Source organism: Mustela nivalis, assembly GCF_964662115.1.
Source record: "Mustela nivalis genome assembly, chromosome: 8".
In the NCBI taxonomy this organism is placed as follows: Eukaryota; Metazoa; Chordata; class Mammalia; order Carnivora; family Mustelidae; genus Mustela; species Mustela nivalis.
Window position 1 is genome coordinate 89,229,144 of NC_139027.1, and position 13,835 is coordinate 89,242,978.

Sequence of the window (13,835 nt, forward strand, 5' to 3'; positions counted from 1 at the left end):
GTGCATGGCTCTGAACATCCTCTGGCCCCCAGGGTGTGACTACTGCAGGAATGTCTAGCTAATGCATCCAGAGAGCCCAGAGGCACAAGCCCAGGACAGGCAATCCCATCTTGCTGCTACTCTTATGCCTGATAACAAATCGTGCAAACAAGTCATAGAGATGTCCCTCAGTAAAACCCCACCACCAGTCTGCTAATGGATCAGAGGACAAGCTCATCTAAGAAGACAGACTCAGCCACGGTCCTGGCCACAAGGCCACAGAGTACCCCACAAAGGGCAATCCCAGGGTCACATCAGCTTAGAACTCAGATGGAAGCTGTAATTTCCTGATGGCAGTGTGGGCGGGGAGGTCTGGTCTCAGGGTGACCCCCGTGATACTCGGGGACCCATAACCCCATTCCCTCCCTTTACTGGTCATTCTTCTTCTCCTGCCACCTTCCAAAGAAGGTGTGAGGCAGAATGTTCATTTTATTTACATTTCCCCACAACCTCCTGTCCCCGAACAGGCTTCCTAAGGGGCACAGGATCTAGGGCGCACGTGTGCACATGGAAACATGCACACACAAGTGAAGCTTCCCAGCATGTGTCACAAGGCTCCTGTGTGTCCCTGTGGCCACCCTTACCCACCCTGACCTTGGTCTCCAGCTGGATCTTGAGGTCTTGGCAGTGTTCCTTCACCTGCTCCACCATTATCTCCGTTTCTAAACTCACTGGAATGGAGTCACCAACAAATGAAATGCCTGCAAACAAGGAGACGTTCCCATTTCCACCCTGCCAAGGATGCCTAGGGCTGTTCCCAGCCCTCCGATCTGACATTTTGGCTGGCACTGAGTATTCAGCCCAGTCTTCTTCCACCATGCCCCCTACCATGCACAACCTTCCATGGGCCCTTTCTGCAAGAGGAATGTGGTGCTGGCAGAGAAAGCTGACCCTGGTGGGTTTCCACAAGCAATGTTGAGTTCTCAAGGTAGCAGCTCTTTAGAAATCAGCATTCCGAGTCTTTGCCAGAACACACACTACTCAAAGATATAAACAGGAGGCTCCCTGCAAGATCTGTCAGGCCCTTAGATTCCCTAAAAGATGCCATGCATGGTACGTTTATTGCTCCCTGAATTCTCTTCCCCGATGACGCCAGGTGCACAGAGGAACTGGGAAGACCGAGCAATGGTGACGTGGCTATGCACTTTTCTTGGAGGCTTAATGTTACTTACTATTACATGATAATAACATGGCTTTTCAACAAATATGTTGGGCATAATAAATACTCATGAGCCAAAGTTCTGGCAGATCACATGAAAGGGGACATGAGCGACCCCTTGCTCCTGAGGATTCTCCTCACTGACAATATCAGATGTTCTTGCTCATGTTGCAAGGCGCCTGTGGAACCACAAGCACCGCCCCCACCCCGGGGCACCAGGGACTCCTTCCTGGTGCTACTGAGTAACATGCCAAAGGGCTGACTCAGAATGTGAGTTTTGGCCACTGCTCCGGTTTTGCGTTGGTCCGAGGCTGGGAAAGTGAAGGGAGATGACACACCCCTTAACAATTTGCCATGAAAAAACTGATAGAATGAGGGTCTTGGGGCCTAGAGAAGTCAGGATAAGCACCTTGCTAAAGAAGGCAGCCCCTGACTTGTAAGCTGGATCTGCCACCTGGTTCTGGCCAAGTAGGTCCAGGTGAATGGGCTGCTGGCAGGAGTGGCTCCAGCTGGAAGCAGTAATGGTATGGCTTCCATGATCCACACAGCCCTTCTACCAAAACTCTCCTGTGGCAGCAGAGCCCTCTTCCTTTGAAGGGGCTGAAAGAACTTCTGTGTTCAGAGGGAGGGTGGTGGGGGGCAAAAGGGAATAGAAAGGGCTCTGGTTGGGGGAGTCAGTGGCTAGGGCTGCCTTCTGATGCCCCAGTCGAAGGTCTTTTGGACAAGGGCCACCCAAGGTACAGGTCCCTAGCTCTGTTGCTCCCTGGGATCTGGCTGGTAGGTCTGGACAAGCATGCCATGCTCTGTGCATCCCACACTCCTCCATTGACAAGGAGTGCCCCTCAAACATGGCGCACTGGGCCTCTTGGTACTTAGAGCTTGTCCCAAACTGCACAGGCTGAAGAGTTAAGAAGCATGAAGCTCTGGTCTTTGTCAGGTAACTCCTTCGGTGTCAGTGCTGTGCACAGGAGGACGGAGCCGGGCCTTCTGGGGTGCCACAGCTGCACCCCACCTCGACCCTTTCCATACCATCCAGGGAGTAAATGTCAGCCCTCTGTTGCAGTCCACATGAGGCCTCTGTGAATATAAGGAGTCTCTGACACATTTTATGGATTTACCTTCCCTCTCTGAGAGTTGTCACAGACCCAATACCAGACGTCATGCTCTGAGCCATCAGGCTCTGAGCGGGGCTGGGACACCATCACCCTGCTCACTCCAGCCTCCCCTCTCCTCCCTTGCCTAGATGACTATGTCCAACACATCCCCATGACCGAAGAGGCCCACTAGGACATGCCTGTCCTGAGGTCACTACCAGGTTATCATAAACATCATCATTCCACCCAAACTGAAAAACCCTTACCCTCCTCACTCCTCTACCTCCCTTTGTGGGGGGCGCTGTGGGTACTGTCCCTGGCCTTGGGTTACAGGCCCTTCTCCCACATGTGGCCACTCAAAGGACACATGATCCCTCGGAAGCCTGACAGGCTGGGCAGCTGGCCCCCCACTCCTACAGAGTCCTCTTGGACCCGGGGGAAGCCCGTGCATTGGGGGAAGATAGACACCCACTGCCACCAGCCTCTGGTCTCCCACAGCAGGAGCACACTACCCATCACCTCCCAGGACTGGGATCCTACCTGCTGGTCCGTGTCCAGAGAGGAGCCATTCCTCTGGCTGCGCATGGGGCTGGCTATGCCAGCTTGGGGGCAACCGTGCCTGCAGGCCTTCCAGTGCAGCCTGCAGCTCATCATTGCGGTCCTGCAGGTCCTGTAGGGCAGAGCCAGACAACCCCTGCAGCCAGAGCAGCCGCCTGAGGAGCGGCGAGGAGCGGAGCAGTGTGAAGCCCGCCTGCCAAGAGAGCAGCCAAGTGCCAGGCACTGACTGCCAGCACACAACACTTCAGTGGCCCTCCTGCCTCCTAAGTGAGCCAAACAAAAGCAGGGGCCACCTCTCAACCTTCTAGGACCCTGTACCACTTTTGAGCACTCCATATACAGGAGGGGTTCAGACAAAAAAAAAAAAAAAAAAAAAAAAGAGTGGAGTGGAAACTGAGAAGAAGTGTAGAAAACACAGAGAACCGTAAGAGCTGAAACACCAGGGATGTTGTGACGTGGGTGTGAGACAGCAGGGTCCCAGGATGTGTCCTGGGATTCTTTCCTCTGCTGCTGTTGAATCTGGGAAGTGTTCTTTCTACAGTTACTGAGCCAAGAGGATACCAGGTGCTTCAGACCAAGGGCCACAGAGCCAAGATGATCATACCAAACAGAAAGGATGGGGTTTGGGTGAGCACGCACACTGGGGGAAGTGGAGGGATTGGGGAGGGTCATGAACGCTTCAGAGGAAGGGTCACATTTGCAACCAGTGTAATTCGGTCCACACATGAAAGAAACATCTCAACAAGTACACCTGGTTACCTGTTTTTCAAATGGCTAGAAAGGGTACAGTTAATAGTCACTTTCTCAGATAGTACCACAGCCAGCACACCATAGCTGTTTGTGTTGCCGTGTCCACTCATGACTCTGGGTCTGTGTCCTCCTTCTCTGGAAGCCTAGCAGGCTTGTGATTGCCCCATGGCAAAAGTGATGGCAAAAGTGATGCCCCATCTTCCAAGGGTGCAGCTTTTAACTAGCTTCTCCTTTGGGGATATTCCCTCTGGGGGAAGCCCAAGCTAGCTAAAGGCCACATGGAGAGGACTTGGGGCCCAGCCCCTGGCACATCCACAAGGCTCCATATCCCTCACTGGGTTTTTAATCTTATTTAATTTTCCTCTCCAGGAGGCTCTCACTGAATAAACCTCATCTTCCCAAAACTGTTCCTGAAGGCCAGCTCCTGGCCTGTGACTGCATCTCCCCTGGAGAAGGAGCCTCTCAGTGGCAGTTCTAGGTGGTGGGAGAAGGGACAGGCTCTGCACAGATCTTATCAGAAGCACTTCACAGAGGCTCATTGTACCTCATTCAGAATCTCCTAGACAAATATGCAAGTTTCCCCATGGAGGAAGTAGTTCTGTCTGGGGGAGGGGGGGAAGGGCAGGGCAGAAAGTTAGAGCTTTGGGACAAGTGTGCAAAGCAGAGCAAGCACCCCCTGGTTCCTGACATAGCCTGTGGTCACTACTGCTCCAGCCCTGGGATGTCTAAGAAAGCAGCACTCACCACATAGGCCACCGAGCATCTTAGGTGTGGTGAGTGTGAATGGAAGTGTGCTGCAGCCTAAAATTTACACCGAATTTCAAAGACTGGATTCTAAAAGAAGGATTTAATGGTAACATTGTAGATATACTGAATTAAATAAAATATTAAAATTGATGTCACCTATTACTTTTTACATTTTCTTAATGTGCCTATCGGAAAACTTAAAATTATATGTGTACCTTGTATTGGAAATTTTGAAAATACACACACATCCCAGAAATTCAGCAATTCCAGAAAGCAGATTCTCTTATGTGCTATGCTGGGGATAGACGTCTCTGTTCTGAGGACACAGCAGGGAGCATGGCCACCTCTAACTGATGAGGGTGACATGCACCAGCCTGGGCACCAGCCATGGGCCCCAACTCTACACAAGGGGTGTCTGGTGGGGCTGGGGAGCCAGGCACCTAATTCCACAGGGACTGACATTTACTTGGGGTGCCTATGGGTGCCAAAGGTGCAACTACACCAGCCAGGAATGGCAACAAGCCCATTGCCAGAATCCTGCAGTACTAAGGGTCTGAGGGGAGGGTGGGACTTCAACAGCAGCACTGGGAAGCATTGGAGAAGAACCAAGGGTGCCAGCAGGCTGGTTGGCGCTACAAGCGAGGCCTAGGTAAGCACACACATAATGGGGGGGATGAAAAACCACCCAGGGATGGGCAATGGTGGGGACCTCGGTCAGGGCTGGTGTGCGTCTCAGTCCACTTCTGCTGCTATAACAAAATACCACAGGCAGGGATTATCAAGAACAGAAATTTAGTTCTCGTAGTTCCGGAGGTTAGAGTCCATGATCAAGGTGCTGACAGATTTAAGGTCTGGTGAGGGCCTTCCAGTTCATAGATGGCCATCTTTTCCTATGTCCTTACATGGTGGAACAGATGGCAGAGCTCTCTGGGATCCCTTATATAAGGGATATTCTCTATATCCCTTATATAAAGCACTAATACATTTCACCTAATCACCTCCTAAAGACTCAGTACCTCCTAAGCCCATCACTCTGCAGGAATAGGCTGCAACATATGAATTTGGGGACACACAAGTATTCCATGGGTAACAGTGTGGAAATGCAGAGAAGGAAAATCTACATTTGGGGTTTCTGATCAAGAACATGCTCCCAAGTGTCCATCCAACAGCAGAAACATGAAACAACAGAGCACTCTGATCAACACTTAACACTCCCCTTTAACAAAGGCAGCCTCATTGAGAAAATGGAGACTCAGAGTTGAAGGAAATGACAAGAAGCTGAAATGATAGTTAAGTAGGAAGAAGATTCGACAACAAGGGAAAGCATGGTTTCCTTGCCAACAAATATCCTGGTCACAAAGTTCAGGGAAACACTAAGCAGTGATTTTGGAAAGGCTGGGTGATGCCCTGTGGGGAAGACTAAAAGTCTCCACATCTGGAGACTGACTGTAATGCTCTAGCAGCAAAAACAGCAGAGTAGCAGGACTCCTCTGGCTCATGGGAGAATTCCAAGGGTCAACTTATAAGTGTGGAGTTGGGTGCTGGGCTTGGGAAATCATCCTTTGGCAACCATCATGGTAAAGACTGAAGCAGAGACTAAATCTAGGGAAAATTCTGATGAAGAGCAGGATGTTTATGTGGTCTTTATGTGTCTCCCCACTGACTGCTCATTTAGTTGCATGGGAGAAAAAAAAAAACAGTAATTATACAGTAGGGAAATTAGGCAACACCTTGACCAGGTGATCAAAACTTAACATCATCAATGCCCCCCCACTGAGAACACATAATCTCAATTTAATCCAAAGGAAATATCAGAAAAACACAAAGTAAGAATATTTTAAAATATCACTTTAAAAATACCCATGTCAGAGACAAAAGCTGGAGGAAAGCCCTGTAGACTGGATGTGCTCTCTCCCCAACCCAATTCCAGGTTATCTTCACACCCAAGGTGAAGGTTTTGAAGGCGGGACCTTTCATCGGGTCCTGAGGGTGGAGCCTCATGAAGCAGATCAGTGCCCTCCTATTAGAGACGCTAGAGTTCCCTTGAAGGCAGCTTTCTGTCTGTGCCAGGAAAAGGGCTGTCACCAGACACCCGGCTGGCCTGAGCCCCCCACCTCCACCCCCAGGGCTCAGGAAATTTCTAGCAAAAGCTTCTGCCTAACTGTTCATCTTACATTTTAGGAACTAAACTCCTCAAGCCTTCTGCCTAGCTGTCAATCTCACCTTTTAAAGACAAACTAACAAACTGCTAGAAAGGAAAAAGCATTTGAAGAGGCTGGACTACAGATGAAGCAGAAAGTGCCAGAAGTGACCCACAGTTCCCTCAGCCTCATTATAATGTGAAAATCCCCTCTGAATATTTATCCCAAATCCTGCTAAAAGGAGCCTGCTTTCCCTTGTTCCCTGGGTTTTAATGACTCCCTGCAATCTCCCTGTCAGTACAAATAGTGATCTCATGAGGCAGCTCCACTGGGGTAGTCTCTGTAACTCACCACTTGGGGCTGAGAACTGTGGGAACAGAATCTCTTGTTTATAAGCCCCCCAGCCTGTGTCATCTTTGTTAGAGCAGCCTGAATGGCCTGAAATGGAATGTTTCATGACAACCAAAGGCAGCATGTAACCATCTGTGGGATCCGGTACTACAGGGGGAAAGGTCTAAAGGACACTGTTAGATTAACTGACAAAACAGAAATATGACCAGTAGGTTAAGATATTGTACCAGCGGGAATTAGAAAGTTACTAAGTGCGCCACAGTTAGGTGGAATGGGAAGCTGGGTCTTCAGGAAGAAAAGCCCAGACTTCTGGCTTTGGCACATTTCTGTGGTGTAAGTAACTCCCACCAGAGCTGATTTCAAGCTTTCCAAAGTTTAACAAGAAGCTGCCAAAACTCATGAACTCTTAAAAATCAAGTCTGGGGCATCTGCACACCCCTCTGCAAGGTAGTAGGACTAAGCCCGGTCAGAAAAGCGCACCGACCTGCTGAAGGGTAGAGTGGCCCCATGGTGCATGTCAGTCCCTCCCAGATGTTCAGAAAATCCCTGTGTATGCACATCCACACAGAGCAAGCAAGTATACAATGTGCACACAGAGTAAGATGTAAACAACAGGGGAATGTGGGTAAAGGGTATCCAGGTGCCCTTGCCACTGTTTCTACTTTTGTAACTTCATGTATTAGAAATTATTTTCCAATAAAAAGGTTCTTTTTTAATGCTCTAAATGTAAGTTTGAAACAGCAAAAATAGTCAAAGAATGGAAAGACCAATTTCTAAATAAATAAACTAACACTAATATGTACTATATTTATGATGTTTCAAAAAGTCAAATTTCAAGAATCAGAAGTGAAATGAGTAACAGTTCTTTGAGTAACAGAGTCCTGTGAGAGAAAAATGGGGTTTATGCCTGTTAGAAAGATCCAGGGCACTAAAGTAGCATATTAGTTGAGTTAGTTACAGGCTCTAAATCAAGGCAACAAGCTTAAAAGGAGGGAGGAAACATGACATGTCACTGCACCCCAACCATCAGGACACACCCCAACCCCAATCCAGCACACCCCCAGGGGAGGGTCAGGAAGAGGGTGCCACAGCTGACCACACAGAGGAATTTCCGGAAGGGCACCCTAGTATTCCGGGTTGAGAGTGGAGGAAAGAGCACAGGGCAGAAAGCAGTAGGTTATATCACACTCCTGAACAGCACACATGCTCACCTTTATCCTCTGGTGTTGCCAAAGCAACATGCAGCAGGAACAAAGTCAATTCTGACTTTACTTTGGAGGGAAATCATTAAGAAGTGAATTGGTAATAGACTCTTAAGATCACAGAATAATGTTTTAGGTGTTGGGATCCTGGGTAATTTTAAGAGTGTCACAGGGTGGTGGTATGTTTCAGCACCAATGACACTGTTCATCACCTCTGCCCTGCTCTGTGGTGTCTCTAACTGAACAGATGGCCCCCCGAGGTGTGGCTACCTGCATGGTGCCTTCAGAACTGGTGCCAGTCTCGCACCCTTGGCCCGCCACATGGGGCTGAGCACGGGCACTGTGTAGGCAAGTTGGGTCCCCCCTCTTTATGGAACACGAGACTTGGGGGCCCCATCTATAGAACACAGGCTGAGATCAGAGGCTCCACCGGCTCTGCACATGCAAGGATGCTCCTGCCAAGACATGCTGGACTACCCTTCATGTGGAGGCCAGGAATGTGGCCCACCGTGAATGACAAGACGTGCATACCACCATCCAGATCTAAACCAGTCAGACCCTGGTGACCTGTACCACCCACCCATCCCGTGAGTTCCACACCCGCTCTTAGCAGGCATGGCTAAGGAGGGCTATGTGGCCTTCTGGCACCAGGAGGTCTCTAGAGGGCCAAGCTCTTAGTACCTTCCCCAGCACCATCACTCTTGCTGCAAAGTGGGCTGGGCAGGGGGAGGGGGTGTGGGGCAGGGGTGCATGAGGGCTCCATGCACCAAAGACAAGAGCAATGGCCCCAGTACAAGACAAAGGCAATGTGATGGCTCAAGGTGGCAAAGGGGGCTGGGCGGGGCACGTACCCGGCACTTGCACTCATACTCCTTTAGGACCTCCGCGAATCGCTCCTCCTGGGCCAGGAGCTCTGTGCTCTGTGGTTCCAGCTAAAAGTCAGACCCACACAGGAATATGGCAGACAGGAACTTAGGCCAGGTAGAATGTGTGTTATCACCCTCTCATGCTCCTCCCACTAGGCTCAGCATCTCTAGGTACAATCTTCCATCCCTCTTCCTCCTCCCTCCTCTTTTTTAAAAGACCTCAAGGCAAAAAGAGGCTCTGAGTTCATGGAAGGTGGTCCTACTCCCAGCTGGAGTCTGGGGTGCATTCCTGCCTCAGATGCCTGGGACACCCCCATGCAGCACTTCTCCCACCCTCCTTTACTTAAAGTGACGGGCAGGGCCAGAGGGAGACATCTCATGATGGGCATGGAGCTCTCCTCTGTGTCCCTCACCACTGAGAACCCATCATGAGGGTCTGTGCAGATGGCACTGTCATTAAATGTCCAGTAGGCATAGCGTCGCTAGGGTGTACCAGTACCCTGACACTGGCACAAAAAGGAAGAACACAGAAGGAGAGTTGCCCTGTTGCTTTTCTCTCCATTCTAGAATCGTAGTGGGAAATAACTGAATTCACTCACCTATGTATTCTTTTTCAAGTCCCTGACACTTTTTACCCAGAACCCAGAAACTCAGAATCAGCAAAGGTACTTGCCTTGTCCTTCAACACAAAGTCCATGTCATTCTGAAGTTTCAAGACCAGCTTCTCTGATTCCAAAAGCTTTTCCACAACTTCAATAATCTCCTTCTGTAATCGACTGTTTTCCTATAAGACACAAGCCAGCAGTTTGCTGGACTTTGGGAGTGGAGTACAGAGCTGTGGGCAGCCTGTCTCCCCTCTGCATCAGGGACTTTTCCCTCAGCAGCGCTCACAGTCATGAAAGAAACCTGAAAATGCAGCACGACTGGTGCTCACTGCCTTGCCATCTGCAGTGGAGGCTGTGCTGGGGACCAGCACCACAGAGCCCCTCACCAGTGCCTGTCGCTTTCCCCACTGCCCCTTCTTTTCATGCCCTGAATGTTCAAGGAGGCTATGAGTAACACAAGAAGAGGCTGGGGGGCAATCCTTTCTGAGCTGTTGTCTGAAAGAGGGATTGTAAATGGCACCCTCACAGCTCAGATGTCCCCTGGGGGAAGAAGGCAGTGCCCATAGACACAGGGAACCAGTGAGAAGAGCAGTAAGGACACAGTTCAGGCAAGGACACAGCTTTTCCCCCAGGGAGACAGAGACCAGGCAGATGTGGAAAGAATCTGCCGTCTCTGAGTTAGGAGAGGAAGACAGGAGCCCAGGAGGGACCAGGAGACATGGGGCCAGAGGACAGCTCAGGGGATAGAACCAAATGTATGGTGGGTATGGGTCATGGGACATTTACCAAAGCCCAGAAAACCCATTTGCTTCAAGCTACACACCAGGACTCCAGCAGGGTAAGCTTTAGGTTTTGGGTTTTTGCTGATCCCATAGACACTCTGGTCTCGGGGTGGGGAGGGCATGCAGCAAAGCTGGCTGTGGCTGCTGAACCTCTCTGACCACTGTCACCCTGAGCCAGAGCAGAAAGTAAGAGCTCTACAGGTCCCCCATGACCAGAGAGAAGGAAGAGGCAATGCCTCTTGTGGAAAAGCCAGGACCCTATTCCTTTGGCTGAGAAGTGTGTTCTCTCTGGTCACAGCTGATGCTCCTCAGTTAGCAATCCCAGGCATTTCCCTACCATGGAAATGTGAACTTAAGATTCCTAGGAGGCTGGGGTGCCTGGGTGGCTCAGTGGGTTAAGCTGCTGCCTTTGGCTCAGGTCATGATCTCAGGTTCCTGGGATCGAGTCCCACATCGGGCTCTCTGCTCAGCAGGGAGCCTGCTTCCTTCTCTCTCTCTCTGCCTGCCTCTCAGTGTACTTGTAATTTCTCTCTGTCAAATAAATAAATAAAATCTTTAAAAAAAAAAAAAAGATTCCTCAGAGGTTTCCAGTTCCTGACTAGGAAAATGTGGGGAGTGGGAGGATGAACTTTCAGGTGACCTCCTTTTTGTCGTTCAGGGCAGGATGACCTGGTGAAACACTGCTCCCCATCTACCTTCAGGGCCAGGGTCAGCTTTTCCCGGAGGCTGGCCTCCTCGGCCCGCAGGCGCTCCAGGTCCTTCTCCAGCATGGCCCTCTGCTTGCAGGTCTGCTCCCAGAACAGCTCACGTTCCCTCTCCACCTCGGATCGCAGGAGGCTCAGCCTTTCCCGGTACCCCTGCTCCAGATGTCTGCAAAACACACCCAGTCATGTGTCAATATGTCATGTTGAGTCCCAAGGAGACCCCCAGACCCATAATGACCCCCTCCTCTTGGGGGACATCCCCTGGGCAACTTGGTCTTTCTTCCCTGGAAACTTCCTGCCTGTAGCACTTGGCCACACTGTCTGGGACTCAATTGTTCCTGCTTGACAGATGGGGTCACTGGACCTTGGCTAAACTGCACATGCTGTAAGGGCAGGGGCCCTCCTTTAAAGCCCCCCTACCCTGGGCCTGATGGTGGATGCGCCCCTACACTCTCCAGGACTAGGAAGGTGACAAGGGAGGCCAGCAGGTCCCTGGAGCCTCTGGAGTAAGCTAGCCAGTGCTCTCTCTGGGTAGACCTCTCTGATGCCCTCTCCCCTTCAGCTACCTCCCACACCAGGGCAGCCTGGATAACCAAATGTGTACCAAAGTAAGCCCCTTGTACAGGACCCAGGCAACATAAAACCTGCAGACTGCGAAAACCAAAGCAATCAGAGGGGAAGGTATGAGACATTTCTCCCCCTCAGTTTCTGCTTACTCTTTTGTAAGAACTGATAGAAATATCTGCAGAAAAAGTGTTAAATCTTATTTTATTTTATTTTTTATTTTTTAAAGATTTATTTATTTGAGAGAGAGAGAACACTAGAACAGGAGGAGGGGCGAAGAGATGCAGACTTGCCGCTGAGCGGGGATCCTGACGCAGTGCTCAATCCCAGGACCCTGAGATCATGACCCAAGCCAAAGGCAGCCGACCAACTGACTGAGCCACCCAGGTGTCCCCAAATCTTAGTTTTATCACTGAAACAATTGCTTAGCAGGATTTCTCAAACCAAGTCTCTCTAGAATGAAGAGGATCAAAACTCTTACTTCATTTAGCAGAGGGCTTGGCAATGTTAATAATTCAGCAGAGAACACCAGGGGTTTGTCCTTCGCCCCAGACTGCCCCTCCCACCCCTGCCCCAGACAGTCTAGACTTTCTCATCTCAGAACTTTAAGGAAAGAACACCCAGCAGGAAAGGAGATGGAGAAAGGGCAGCTATTACTTAGGGGAAAACAATAAGATGAATCTAGCTAATGTAACACTCCACAAACCTTTGGGGCAGTTTTAAAAAACACCTATTTGACCATATCACTGCATTCTTTAAAAGCTTTAGAAATATCCAACAAAAGAAAAATGGATAAATAAAACATGGCAGATGCGCATAACGGGATGCTCTGCAGTCATCATAAAAGCATATATAATATGATACCATTTTGTAAATAATTCTGTGCGTGGGAAAAAGAAGTAAAGGACATAAAAAACTTCAGGAGTGGGACGCCTGGGTAGCTCAGTTGGTTAAGCAGCTGCCTTCGGCTCAGGTCATGATCCCAGCGTCCTGGGATCGAGTCCCACGTCGGGCTCCTTGCTCAGCAGGGAGCCTGCTTCTCCCTCTGCCTCTGCCTGCCATTCTGTCGGCCTGTGCTCTCTCTCTCCCCCTCTCTCTCTCTGATAAATAAATAAAATCTTAAAAAAACAAATTAAAAAAAAAAAACTTCAGGAGTGATAACCTCTGAGTGAAATTTCTGCTTTTGTTTTTACTTTTACTTGTTTTTCAATAATGAACATGTATCACTTATTTCTCTTGTAATAAGAAAAACCCAAATGCAGCCATAACAGCTATTTCTAGAAACTCCTGATACTGCTCCATTACTCACGGGGCAAAATCCAAACTCACAGGGCCTTCATGGACCCCTTGACCAGATAAGGCTTTCAAGTTTGTGATTCTCTGGCCCCAGGAAAGATAGAAAATTCTTCCCATGTGCTTGGGAAAGAAGCAAGCCTAATATGCCATGACTGAAGCAAATCAGTTTTCAGTTATAAAATGATCTAAAACCAATTTACATTTAGCTCTTGGACACAGTTCTTTAAAAAGGAATTTTCTCCCTTGAACAACATTAACCAAGGGTTGGCACATGGCAGTGCAGGGCAGACTGGAAGATCATGTGGGAGTCAGGCTGCTCCAGATTCTAGACAGGCACCTGTGGGCCCCTCTTGCCCAGTGGTCCCTAGGAGGCTGCGACCCAAGGTCTCAGTGGCACCAGAATCAGTCCATCTCCTGCTCAGGGCAGATCCCAAGCCTTCAACGTCAGTGGTGAGTCTAACAACAGACCCATGCTGTTAGAAGAGCCATGAGGAGGCAGGGGAGGCACCGAGAAGGGAAGATGCAATCCCTCTGTTGTCCTCTTCCAAAGTTCCTTCAGTCATGCTGTGACTGAGAGAGGCTCACTCTGTGGAAACCCACGCTGACCTCACACTCTATTTTGTGAGATCAGGGAACTAAGGAGACTACACCAGGTGAGCAAAATCATACATCAGCAGCTGCAAAAGTCAACCAGCTAAGGACTCTAATTTCATCCACAGGAACTTGCTCAGTTAGAAGTGGTCAGTGGGGAGGCTTGTGGCTGGATGCTAGAAGGGAATCAGCTGAATACAGACTGTCGATTGCTGACAGGAGCAGAAACAACAGGCAGTTATTTCTTAACTAAGTCCTCCCTTGCGAAAAACACCGCCCACGTTCCACACGGAGGGAAGGGCAGCTCAGCAAGGCCACAGCCAGCCCATCCTCTGAGCTACTCAGTCACGGTGTCATGGTTGGTCTCCCCACCCGGGGTTCCATGG

At 49.8% G+C, this 13,835-nt stretch overlaps 1 protein-coding gene across 11 annotated transcripts in view; it reads right to left on the bottom strand.

Annotated features, from left to right (window-relative positions):
- NINL (ninein like) overlaps window positions 1–13,835 on the bottom strand; it is a 154,478-nt gene that overhangs the window by 36,358 nt on the left and 104,285 nt on the right. For 7 of the 11 annotated variants that reach the window (XM_082744268.1, XM_082744267.1, XM_082744263.1 and 4 more), the window contains 5 exons: window positions 10,990–11,164; window positions 9,581–9,691; window positions 8,893–8,973; window positions 2,833–2,962; window positions 634–740 (listed from right to left, as the gene is read on the bottom strand). In XM_082744268.1, the coding sequence (XP_082600394.1) occupies window positions 634–740; window positions 2,833–2,962; window positions 8,893–8,973; window positions 9,581–9,691; window positions 10,990–11,164 (604 nt within the window). The remainder of the gene's footprint in view (window positions 1–633; window positions 741–2,832; window positions 2,963–8,892; window positions 8,974–9,580; window positions 9,692–10,989; window positions 11,165–13,835) is intronic. The other 4 variants (XM_082744266.1, XM_082744262.1, XM_082744269.1 and 1 more) reach the window with 3 other exon arrangements.